The sequence below is a fragment of the Conger conger genome, chromosome 2 (genome assembly GCF_963514075.1).
Source record: "Conger conger chromosome 2, fConCon1.1, whole genome shotgun sequence".
NCBI classification, from domain to species: domain Eukaryota; kingdom Metazoa; phylum Chordata; class Actinopteri; order Anguilliformes; family Congridae; genus Conger; species Conger conger.
The window spans coordinates 14,946,307-14,960,066 of NC_083761.1; the positions used below are offsets into that span (position 1 = coordinate 14,946,307).

General features: G+C 40.1%; 1 protein-coding gene across 1 annotated transcript in view; it reads left to right on the top strand.

Moving 5' to 3' along the window:
* arid5b (AT-rich interaction domain 5B) overlaps positions 1-13,760 on the top strand; it is a 67,626-nt gene that overhangs the window by 11,427 nt on the left and 42,439 nt on the right. The window contains exon 4 of the mRNA XM_061221846.1: positions 13,316-13,546. Coding sequence (XP_061077830.1) covers positions 13,316-13,546 — 231 coding nt within the window. The remainder of the gene's footprint in view (positions 1-13,315; positions 13,547-13,760) is intronic.

The window sequence follows — 13,760 nt, forward strand, 5'->3', positions numbered from 1 at the left end:
AGTGCTAACCTAACCTAACCGTATTGAACTGCTGACATTAGCCTGAAAGAGGATGTTTGTGAAGGTGCCACCTCATCCCACAATACTGGAATTCATGCTTTGTCCCCATTCTGTTTCATGTGAGCTATATACACTCAGTGACCACTTTATTAGGTAGACCTGTACACCAGCTCCTTAATGCAAATATTTAATCTGCCAATCATGGGGCAGCAACCAAATGCATAAACACATGCAGAAATCAGCTGTTTTTCAGACCAAATGTCAGAATGGGGAAGAAATTTGATCGAAATGACTTTGACCGTGGAATGAGTGTTGTTGCCAGACAGGGTGGTTTGAGTATCTCAGAAAGCGCTTATCTCCTGTGATTTTCACACACAACAGTGTCTAGAGTTTGCAGAGAATGGTGCGAAAAACAAAAAACATCCAGTGAGCAGCAATTCTACGGGCAGAAACACGTTGTGAATTCAGAGGAGAAGGGCCAGACTGGTCGAAGGTGACAGTAATGCCAATAACCTTGCATTACATCAGTGGTATGTAGAAGAGCATCTCTGAACACACAACGCATCAAAACCCTTAGTGGATAAGCTACGGCAGCCGAAGACTTCATGAGCCAAAAATATAAGTCTAATAAATACCTAATAAAGTGCTCACTGAGTGTACTTATCAGCTATAACTGTCTTTGGCTTGGAGCCCCTTGTGAAGTTTGGCTCATTTTTACAGCGACAGCGCTTGCTGACCTCTCTCTGATTCAGTGACATCACGTTACAGAAACACAGCCGATATTGCTGATTTGGAACAGAGATCAGTGGGATTTCACCGGCGTGTTTGCTTTTTCCTGTGGCCTGAATGTGGCTCCCACCAAATATTTGTGCTGATGCAGGCAGGAAGAGTAATAGGAAAGTAAAAACAGACACGGTAGCGCTCGCTGCCCAGGTAATGTATTCTGCTCCGAGTGCAAATGATTTTGCATTGCAGCACTGTGACTTTTGTCTGGGAAATTGTTATATTGTTATGCATATGCTGTAAAATAAGGAAATACATGCACATACATAACTACCCACATACAAACATGCACACATGCACACGCACCGCACACACAATGTACACATCCAATGAGGATCTGATGAAACTGCTGATGCATTTGAATTTCTTTGAATAACATATTGCACAGGTAGGGTGTCTTGTAGTAACAATGCTTGTGCCTCGATCAAGGGCGTCCAATCTTATCCAAAAAGCTCGGCAGTAAGGCAACTGATTCTACTCAGCAAGGTATTGATTGAAGATCACGATTAGTTCATTAGTTGAGTCATTGTCAGAGTGCTGAAACAAAAACCTTGCTCACTCACTGGGGTTTTTCTGATAAGATCTACTACCCCTGGCCTAGATACATGAAACAAAATGAAGCTATGTATTTCTGGAATGCACTTTAACTCATCTAGAGGCCTAAACATTCTGAAGTAATTAAGTCAATGTTTTATCTACATTACATTCTCCTCTGTTGGCCTTTTAGTGTCAAGTGGTATAGTGTTTGCTGTGAGCAATTTTAGGCTGCCTTTTTATAGTCATCTTGTCATGATTATTTGCAGACCTTTGGGATATTCACATGGTCTTTTTGCCCATTATAACATGGTGATCTGTTCAAATCATTAGTTCCCTTATGACTGAAGTCTGAACAGCTGCCAAGAATTCCAAATCTGTGTATTATGAGCTGGAGAAGAAAGTGACTGTTAGCTCTTAAGAATGTTAGAGCAGCTTTTAGCATGGAGCAGAAACAAAACTGTAGTGTAATTATATGATTCCAAATACAAACTTTGTGCTTTTGTTGTTGCGTTTTGTTTTAGTAATTTCCTACTTCTTGCCTTTGGTTCCCTGCAATTTGTTGCGAAATAATAACTGCGCTGGTAGAAAGTTAAACAATGTGCATGTCTCCAAGGGGTGACCTTTGAGGAAATGAATAGTTTTATTGTCTGTCCATTACTGGGTCTGAAACAACAGAGAAGTTATTAATGTGACTTCCATAGCATAAAAGAACCCATACTGCCAACAGCAAAGTACGGGGGGGAGGGGTAAAGCTTACCAGAAATATGTCCATTTATCTGTTTGCTTTATTAGATTTTCCCAGTTTTTAAAACGGATCTCTTTTTGAAAGGGAAATTCAATTAAATGTCAATGCTGTGTAGTGTCCTTCAGTGCCCCACCCCCTCCACGCAGCCATACTAGCATTGTTAATTTTAACCTGAGGGCACTCCCCATGTTTGTAAAAATACAATGTGGCTTTTTATAGTCCTTGTGCCAGGCCCCTTCTAGTCACGATGACTAATCTGCTATTATCGCCAGCCAATCATTTTGCATCAAGCTGCGGGTTGTTGCAAAACTGAGAGGCCTTCCTTAAATATTAAACAACTTGGAACTTGCACACAGTACCATCTCTGAGACTAATTAATCCGTTATTTGGCACTGGCTTTTTAATGACATTCTGTGTTGCTAATCCATTTTATTTAGTCATAGGGAACTGCTTCCTGGAAGAATATTGTGTGCACGAGTATTTAATTATTCACTAATCAAATTCATCCCAGCTGCAGTCTTATTATAATATCCAAAAGAGTTGGTATTACATCTTTCAGTTGTCTGCTTGTGGAATTGGCTGGCCATGGTAATTTTTTCACAAGTATACAGTATATTTCTTCCAAAATGTTACCGTTTGAAGTGATATTGTGCTGGAGCCACCTTGATAATTTTGTTTGTCATCGTGGTGGTGCATCGTGGTGGTGCTTTTGTTGCTGCATTTAGGGAGGAGACTAAGTGCCAGTTCCACAGACACAGATTAAGCTTAGTCATGGACTTAAATGAGCCTTCTATGGAGGATCTCCATTCAAAATTGAACTTAGTCGAGAACTAGGGTTGATCTGTGTCTGTAAAACTGGCCTTAAATATTTCTGCACTGAAGTGGTATCAGCCGTAGACCTCTGGCTGTGATTCCCATCAGCCGCGAGTTAGTCCTCAGCTCCCACCTCCTCTGAAGCTCCTTTTTCAGGAGGCAGTGGCCCAGTGTCCTTCAGCCAATCAGGTCCCGTGACTCGCCCGGTGTTTTCTATGAGCGAGTGTCACTGCTGACCTCTGCACCTCTTGAGTAGTGATCCCCAGGGAAAGGGAACCATCAGTGATGGCTTATTCATTCAATCGTTTTCCCACAAACCTTTTAGGCTTATTACTATAGGAAAGACACTTATTGTGTATTGTGAGAAGTTAACTGTAAAACACCAAAATGGTTGATTGATTGACTGATTGAAGTTACTAGTTACATAGGTGACACCATAACTAAAATATCTCTGTCTGTCCAACCATCTGTGTGTTTGTCTGTGTGTGTAAATATATACTACATCTAGTTCCCACACATGAGCTACATAAACGTTAGTTTAAATACACAAAAATGTTAAATACACACACAAAAAAACAAAAACATTCTGAACCTGATATAAATCCTTGAGCTGGAGGGTGGAGATTCCACCTTCATGTTATTTTTTTTCTGGGGGTTATTGACAGTGCGCTCAGGAATTAGCCAGTGTTCTTGTAAAATTGATACAAAAAATCTTTACTATACATTCCCTGTGAGACAGGCCCTAGAATTATGAATGAATTATTCTTTGGACAGTAATTGAAAGACCCATCTTGAAGTGACTGCAAATAAAGAAATCAGCACAATGGGGCCTTGATAATATACCATCTTGTTATCCCAGCCGTCATCTAATCCTCCCTTTGTGACAGATTGTAAATGCTCCTTAATTGGTTTCATTGAGTAATGCCATTATTCTCTGCCATTCTTCCTCTTCTCTGGAAATTGTAATCATTTCACCCACTCATATGCTAAAAAAGGCCATCTATTGTTTAGGATGGCTTGTTAGAATTTAATTTTCATTTTACAAAACAAGCTGAAGTTAATCGCTTTGACATTGGCATTTGTCCGTCCTCTGTTTGACACCTACTTGCAAGGTAATGCATATTTAAATTGCATATTAAAAGTAAGGAAAAATAAACATTTTGTTTGTTACGCATAATGACTTTGAATAATAGCTAGCAGGACTGAGTTGTGCATTAGGTATTCAAGTTCTGCTGCCCCTAAGCTTATTACCTCAGTCTGCGGCTGTGATCTTGTCTGCCTGTATAATGTGCAGGATGGGCGGAACAGGCCGTGGCATGTAATAATAATTTAAGGCATTAAAATGATGTTTCATAGATCTGATGTGTCTATTCAACCAGCTCACAATGTCTTTCGTCATGGCCGCTAATCAGAAATAATGGTGAGTTTGTGTTTGCAGCGGAATGGAATGCTTTACTTTATTTTAGTATTTATATAAAAAAATATATTTTTTATTATTTATTATTGTTTATTTATGTGCTCTGACACACAGATTATAGGTCTGAATATTGTGCTGTTTTGTTAAGCAGGTGTGGAAGTGATATACATGCATGAGCAGTGAAATCCTTTACATTTTTTACAACCTTTATAGTGGATTTAAATTGGCGGCATTAAATTATGTTTCACATGATGTCTTGAGCCATTTGTTAGAGTTTGTTGCAGATTACTTTGGGCAGGGTGAATCAGAAATGCACACAAGTCCCCAGACCCACTTCAGTGTCTTCTATTGTCTTATCCTGCACCACGCTCAGCTGAAATATGCATTTTGCATCTCATAAAAAATACATTTATAGGAAAATGACCCATTTATTTCTGACAAAATTCAGCTGACTGATAGCGCTGTGTTCACACTGAACGCAACTGAGCTGGCGTCAAATAAAACGTATGTAAATTGAACACCGCACCGCTTTTAAAATGAACTAAAAATGAAATCCTTCTTTCTCAAATTAAAATCCTTTTTTTCCCTCCAGTGTTCCTTTTTCTGCTTTAAGAAACCATGAACACAATCTATAATGTGATGTGATTAATTGTGCATCTTACAGTAGCATGTATAGACATGCATACCAGAAACAGCATAATGCAGGCTGCAGATTGAATGCCTGATGATGTCACTGAATCATTTGCACTCTCCACATTGCTACAAGTCAATTGCTATTTCTGTCTGAAATCTGAACAACTCTACCTTTCTCAGAATGTCTTTGATCGCTGTTGCTTTTTTACTGTATTTTATTCCAATTGGAATCCTTGGCAAGAAGTGAGACCCACTTCCAATTCTACTAGGAATCTACATAAATGCCCACTTGGTTGGCCATGAATTGTCATCAAATCAGCTATGCGTATAAATAAAAATGACATGTTTCTCATGTGAAACAGCAATGTAAGAATGTTCCCTATTAGGGGTCATACTAATTTTGGACACAAAATGGACATGGCAACATGCCAGTCATGTTTGTTATCCTGACACAGGCACAGATCAGATTGTCCAAGCTGATAGGAGTTATACTTAAATGGGGGTCATATATCTCATTCATGGGATATTGGCACATGTGCTGGGAAGCTGAAACAGTATTGTTGCACTCTGGACATAGTGTTGTGGATCACACCCTTGTGGTCTGTGATATAAAGGAAAAAGAGAGGTCTGCTTATCTCCTTAGGGTTCATGTTTTTGGCCACCTCCACTTTGAATACCATTCACTATGTGCTGTTGCATCCCATAATAATATCTTGGGGCTTGACCAGCATGTTGGTTGAGTGCACAGTTATGCCTCCAAATGTAACCTCAAGCTTATACTTACTCAAACCAAAATAGATCCTGATGGAGTGAATGGGCTTGTACTTTGATCCAACATCGCCTTATTTAGTTTAGTTTGCCAATTTGTAATAGAAGTTGTGAATAAAATGTGCTACAGTATAGGCACACAAACCAGAGAGAATTTGTTTTTACTATACCAGTATAACTGTGTTGGCTGCAGAACGTGTTTATTTTGCAGTTCTAAGAATATAAAATAATATTGCAATGACAGGATATAGAAGGGCAAGTTGCTGCCAAGTTGAATTGAAGTATTGCAACTGAATATCAGCATTCTTGGAGGGTGTGTCAGTGAACAGTTAAGCAACAACTCAGTTATTTTAAAACATAATTACTGCAATACTGCCAGTCAGGGCAATGACACGCAGTGTACTCATTCAGAAAACTAACCTGCGATTACACTGTTGTCAGTTAGTTCACACATTAAAGTTAGTATGAAAAAAACAAAAATAAACGGTTAGCTACTAATTGGTCCAAGTGTTTCTGCCAAGTACTGTATGTAAACATAAGTTAATATTATGTTTTGTGGACAGTGAAAAGTAACTGTATATAATAAAATGTAGTTGTTGTTCTCCTTGCGAAGTGATTGATGTACGTTCAGCAATGTAGGTGTTCGCACCTAATGTAAACAATGGTATAGTTATTCTATTGAACTTTTTGTTTTTGTAATGAACATAATGGCTATGTGGCTCACATCAATAAATGCACTTGTGGAGAAAATTATCAGTGTCAAATGATGATTTTACTAGCTACCTAGCTAGCTGGCTAACCAAAGAAAAAGCTAACCGGCCTGTAGTGTAGTGGTTAAGGTGACTGGGACCGCATGGTCGGTGGTTCAATCCCTGGTGTAGCCGCACAGCCGTTGGGCCCTTGAGCAAGGCCCTTAACCCTGCATTGCTCCAGGGGAGGATTGTCTCCTGCTTAGTCTAATCAACTGTACGTCTGCCAAATGCCATTAATGTAATGTAATTTAAAAAAAGTAAAGGAATTCTTCTGTAATGTTGTGCAGGTTCATAGAACTCTATTATGTATGGTTTAGAAGGACAATCCATGCTCCAACTGTGCTGCATTGACTAAACAAACAATAGTGCATTCTTTGTAGATAGTCGCAAACTATGAATTTGTTACTTTGTGACAAGCTAGCTGCATTACCTTTACTGTAGTCCCATATAGTGTACATATGACTTTCACTTTGTGCCATAAAGCGTGTCATTTAGCTTTTTATTTTTATGGTTGTTGTCAATCAAACATCCCTAACCTTTGTTTGGCTAATGAGTATCTTACATTCAATTGTTATGGGTGTGGAAGTGAGATCACGCCTCTACCTAAAAATAATAATAACTCCACGGCATGTTGGGGATATCAGCTGACCCAAGCCAACAGCATTTAGAAATGCTGACAGGAGAACACAGGCACACTGATCCAGTGCTGGCTCTTGTCCCCTTTAGAAGAGAGAAGTTAGGGTCTTGCAAGAGGATATCCAAGTTAGTAGGCAGATTAGAAGTACCTTGTTAACATCAACAGGATGCAGTGTTTTTGGGTTGGAATCGTGCACCTGCACTCCTATATTGGTCAAACTGGCTGCACTAGTATATTTTTGAGGCAGACAGTTTTAACGGGCAGGGGCTACATTACCTTTGCTGGTACATTAGAGTAGTTTGGACAGTAAAAGGGAGAGTCATGTTTGCCATGTTATTCGAACAAGTAACTATGAGTTAGCCTACCTCTAGCTAATAGCACAATCTCTTGTATATTACAAGCTAGGTCAGTAGGGTTTGTCGACTGCCAAGATAAGGAAAATAACTTCAAAGTGAAAGTTAATTTCTTCTGTCGATTCTTCATAAGAGGCCACAGTGCTACAATGTTCTCGGTGTCTCGCCGGTTGATAAAATAAACTGGTCATATTTGCAGACAAGTTGGTGCAAAATACATTTTCAGAGAATTATGTTTGAAGTACTGAGCTCAATTTTTATTGTTAAAGATTAACCGGATAATCCTGTTCTAAAACTGCTCTTTGACCAACTATTCTGGCAGCGTACACCTTCAGGCAAGCCTGTTTCTCAGTGCATTCTGTGGTGATTACTGAGTAGTGCTTTATCTTTTTTCATTTGTAATAAAAAAACAATGGTGTTTGCTTCAGTTCCGATAGCGGAGAGGAGCGATTGGGAAATGTGTTTTCTGTACATAAAACCCATTTGATCTGATCTCCCGTGTCTTTATGAAGTCATTTTGTTCCTGGTTTACTCACTGTTGCATTAGGTTAAAACAATAATGGTTTTATGATACAGATATTTATCAGTTTATTTTCTGGCTAGTAGGGAGGGGGTGGGGAGTGATGTGCATGTACTTACAACTAAATATGCTTTGTCGAGCTCAGGTTGATATATTAGTTTTGTTTTTAACTGCAGTCTCTTCGGGCAAAGGAACAATTTGGCATGACAAATTTAGTATAATTCTGTCATGTAGCACAGAAGCTATTAAATGCAAACTTTGCAATCTAGCAATCAATAACACAGACTGGTAAAACTGGAACTCTGCCAGCTGCACAAAAATCACTGCTTTGGTTGGTTGCTAGGGAGCGGACTGAAAGTGCAAGGCTTAGAGAATGGAATGTCTAATGTAATAAAATAACATGAGGTAAAATAAATCATCACCGGAGTGTTTTACGTTGACATTTGAGGTATATTTTGGAAAATGTGGCTAAAGGCAATTTAGGTTTCAACAAAAATTGATTCAAATAAAGAGCAAAGTTATTGTGGTCTGGGGAGAAACAGGGTATGTGGTTATGCCCGTGTCCATTTTCACTAAATTGTAATACATTATCCCTACATCTTTGAAATGTTTCTTTTGGCATCTAAGTAGGCAATTGCACAAATAAAGCAGGCGCGTAGAGAAAGGCACATTTGACTGTTTGGGTGATTAAACGTAGGGACAAACCTGCATGGTAATTTACCCAGAGCATAGTTTCAATAGAAGGTTTCCTCTGGCTTCTTGTAACCTTTGCACAAATGTGATACGCTTTGAAGAGTTTCAGACATGCTGTGAGAGAAAAGCTGGTTCAACCCCTAATGATTTCTAATGAACAGATCTGAACTGAAGAGGAACGATTTTGTGGGTTTTAATATAGGGCATGTGCAGGGCTCCAGAAAGTTCACGGAACAATGTAAGCAGTGGCGGAGCTTATTAAATTCATTTAAATATGAAAAGGTTTTTTTTTATATATTTAGTGGTGGCGCAGAACCTGAATGTGCATCCTTATATTACTCGCATATTTCACTGGCAGCTCCTTTTTTTAAATAAAGACAAACAGCTTGAGATGCGACGGGCCTGCTGCTAACTGTGGCACGTCTTTTGTTCAAAACTGTTGATGTCGCAGAAAGAGGGCGATGCGTTTGTGTTATTAGCGCCTGTGTTACACGCATGAACGGGGACCGCCGAAATGAAAACAGCGCAACCCTGAAATCGATACCAGTAGAACAACAAATAGCAGCACTCACTGAATTCAAAACAGCGCTCCTCTCGTTAATGTTCGCTTCATGTGTTTACTTTTGTTTGTTTGATAGTACTAAACTCAACACCAGTGTGACCGTGTGACTCATGTTATGCATTTAGGCGTGTTGACACCCACAAGTACCTCACAGGCGTCCCAGCCAAGATGGAGAATGTGGAAGGCTTCACAGATGGTAAAAATAAGTATTTCGTCATAATTCAGAATGGAGTCAATGGGAAATCTGATCAGAATTTATTTTTTTAGAAATATTCCAAAAAAATAAAATGCATGTGCTTTTAGTTATCAGGAGTTTGGGTTACACATGTTGAAAAAATGTTGTGCTTGTTTGAACATAATCTGCTGGGATCTCAGCATGAGTAATGGCAGGGTTTTAATCCCCTTCTTTAACTGTGTAAACCATGCTGTACACCCTAGCAACAACTATAGAGGCCATGGTCCTTAGTGGAAATGGCAAATCTGATTAAAAAAATGTGTATTGTGTACTGGAAATATGCAATATGTGGGGATATTCAGTCAACAATCACAAAAATAGCCCTTTAAGATGATAGGTGGTTTTATACGGTTAATTATAATTACATACTTTCTAGTGTCAACACAAGACTGCAGTGTTGACTTCAGTGTTCAGAATAGCAATTGGCAGTTGCCATTTTCTGGCATTATGGCTATGTTCTCTCTCACTCGACAATATACCATAATACCTGTTACTTTTTTAATTCAGGGGGAAAAAAGCATTTGTTGTTTGTTGAGACTGAATCGAAAGATATTGAGAAATGCTCGGATCTCTGGGTGGGGCCCCCAAGGAATGCTTTTTAGTGGCTGTGTTTGTGCTTCATGGGAACTCGTGTATGATTTGGTGAGACATTGAAGGTTATGCAGAATCTGCATTGGAGGGAACACACGGCCAATTGTTTGTGTAAGGAGCTCAGTCACTCCACTGTGGCGTCGAAAAAATGTTTCTGGGCTGATATGGAACAATGCCTTTTGAAAGACTTGGTTTCCAAGTAAGATAGTCAAAGGACCTTTTGATGTAATCAACTGTTATCTGGATTGTTAAAATTATGTGAGGATTCATTTTCCTGCGTGCTAACCCCATAGTGAGTTGTTTTTGTACTCCCTTTGTTCAGGGTACATTCAGAGTAAGGGAAGAGTGTTAATAATTTACAAAAACTGCACACTTCAGTTGGAAAGCTGGCATCTATGTTGTGACCATTGCCATTCCCTGTTTCATAGATGTATCTCAGGTTTGGCTGAAAAAGACATTCTTGTTAGAACATGGCAAATGTTGAGTGCCACTACATCATTAATATTTTTGTTTTTGTTTTTGTCCTCAACTGTGTGCAGGGATAAACTCTTCCATGTCAAGCTGACCATATCTGGTGCATTAATGCCCTCTGACTTACATTTATTAATAATTAATGAATCATTATTGTTAACAAATGAATAAGGTGTGAGCCTTTCATTTTTTAATTCTACACTATGAATAAAAAACAGGCCCGGTATAATTGTGCCTACATAAGGTTTGAAATTATTAAGCTCCTAGTTATTGGGATCATATTGTCTGCTTTGTAAGTTGTAATCAAAACATTTGTGTTTGGCTGTCCCCCACTAAGCCCTGCCCCCAATATGTGTCGTTGTCACATTTTGCACCAGTAGGAAAACATTAACTTTGTAGAGACATTGGTCTCCTGTATAACTGACTAATTTATGTAATCCCAAAAATATTTTACAATATAAGTACAATTTTCCCATTTTTTGACCATAACAGGACAACTGTTGTGTGTGGGTGTATGTTTTTTTTAGTCAGATCACATCGTGATATTCATTCATTCTGTGGGAATATTCATTCTGTAAATATTCCCACAGTTGTCTAGACCTTCTATGGGAAGACATGGATTGTAAATCAGGAGAAAATAGTTGACATGGTTAAGAATTGGGAGTTCATGCTTCCTGATCTGATAAGACATGTGAAGCTTAGTCAAGCAGATTCAGAGGTTGATTTTGCAACCAGTCTGTGCATACCTGTTTTCTTGACAAAGGGCGCTTGTCAAGAGTATTAAAAGAAAATTGCCTAATGTGATTTTCTCTGCTCTCTAATGATAGTGCGGCCCCAACCAATTAAATTGCTAAGATAAGGATCCCTTTATTTAAAAAAGGGTAGATTTTATTAACGAAATGGCTGTGAAGCGAAAGGGGGTTGGGTTACCTCCCTCCTCTCTGGTCTCATCGCTGCCCAGAGCGAATGCACCCAACACAATGGGCCGACTCTCCAGGCGGGATTAGCGGGCCTGTGGTAGCCTATAAAATCCTGGATCTTCTCAAAGCACTTTCAGACACATTGATTGGCCATGGAGGAAGGAAGGTGTGTCGTCAGGTTTTCAGAAGAGCTGAGAGGGTTTTGTGTCGTTGAGGGAACGAGACAGTGGGATTGCCTGCTGTAAACTTAAGCTCAACAACGCGAGGACTACAGTGCCTCCAGGACTCTGATGTGAGGTGCAAACACACAACGCAAAAGTGAATCCACCACGACAAAGGAAATATATGTTGTGTTTATGTTTGTATATATAATACACTCATCCTGTACATGTTTGTATAAACATTTACTACATCATTTACTATGATCCGTATATGTAATTTTACTATATAACGTGACTATGATGTGTATACCGTATGAGAATACTGCACTCAATTATTAGTAATATCTGGGCAAACTATGTACAAACTGAGCAAATATTTCCAAACATTTTCAAAAAATATTTTCTTTTATCAGAAATGTGGAATGATTCCTCTACATTTGGGCCAGTGTTATATTTAAGGTAGGGGTTTCAGTAAGTCTGGGAAGATTAGTTCTGAATAATGTGGCAGCTTGGGCCTACAGTAGTGGGAAAACATGATGCAGCATTCCTCCCCACATATGGGAAGCACTGACATCACAAGTCCACTGGGAATTAACTGGGAGTATATTTGGAATGAGAAAAGCACCAAGGACTATAATTTCTGGAAAGGGTGTTAGCGATTCATAACATTGACAGAGAGAGATTAACCAGATTCCTGAAGTGTGTGTTTTTGTTTGTCTGCACTAAAAGCTCAGAGCTGGGGACACTATGTACAGTATTAAAACATCACTGCTTTATTTCCCTGTCACCTTGAGCGATGTGCAGGAAGTTTATCTGAAGTCTTTTTTGTGTCGCAAATGCCATGCAGAAGAAATACACCGGCTAATTGTCTGGGTTATGCAACTCAGGGTTTTTGCAGTCTTGCCTTTCAAAAGATGTGATGGACGGAAATTTCACGACGTGTAATAGATTTTAAAAGTCTTCTGTCATCCTGAGAAAGTAGGTTAGGGAGTGGGGTGGAAAACCACTGGTGGCAAGGGCCTCGGTGTAAAAATATTTCAGTGATTTGATGCCCCTTTTCCGCGAAACACAGCAATTTTCAGCATTGTGTTGTTTTGAGTGGCATGCTGTGTGTCAGCTTTTACAATAGTGTTCTACCTGACATCCTTTGACACGGATAGATTCTGACTGCAGCAACAGACGCAAGCTCACTTTCGACTGCGCGGAGCGGGTTGTATTTTATTCCCATTTCTTGGCTGTGGCTTTATGCAGACCGAGCTGCCTGGCAATAGCAGAATGGTGGGTTAAATATTTCGAGGATATAGCGGTGGGGTGCGTCTCTAACTGCCTGCCATGCCATGCGACCTGATGCTGTGATTTGTTAGCGGAGTTCATTCGGGTTTGGGTGACGTCTTGGTTAAGCAGGAGCCTCTCTCTGTATGACACTTGCTATGCTGTGATCTGACTACACCGAATGACATGGCTCCTGTCCCAGACATTTCTCCACTGCCAGTCCACGCAGGGAAGCATCATGTGCAAACAGCTGCTTGGTCACACATAATAGGTAGTATGCCTGAGGCCTGCAGTGAATATTGTACATGGGGCCACCCGATTCCCCGGAGCTGACTGCTAAACTGCAGAATACTGTATGTGGGCCCACTGTAAAACAGTCAGATGATTGGTGGACTGTGATTGGTTCTTTTCTTTCTTTTTTTAATGGTGCGCTGTCTGTTCTTTCTCCTCAGGCGAAGACGACGAAGAGCGGAAGGTTCTGGTGCTCAGCTACCCGCAGTACTGCCGGTACCGGTCCGTTATCGCCCGTCTGCGCGAGCGCCCGTCCTCTCTGCTCACAGACCATGTGGTGCTGGCCCTCGGCGGCATTGCCTCCCTTAGCAACAACACCAAGATCCTCTACTGCCGCGACACGTTCGACCACCCCACTCTCATTGAGAACGAGAGCATCTGCGACGAATTCGGTGAGGGGTCGCAACCCTGTGCGTGCGTGTCCATGTGTTTGTGTGTGTGTGTATTTATGTGTGCATGTGTGTGTGCGCATGTCTGTGTGGGTGTGTGCTTGGTTATGAATGCGTACTTGTTCATGCATGCGTGCGTAATGTGAGTCATTAATTTTAAAATGTTATTGCCAAAGATGTTAATGAGCCTTTGCTTGATGGCCATTGTTGAATTTGA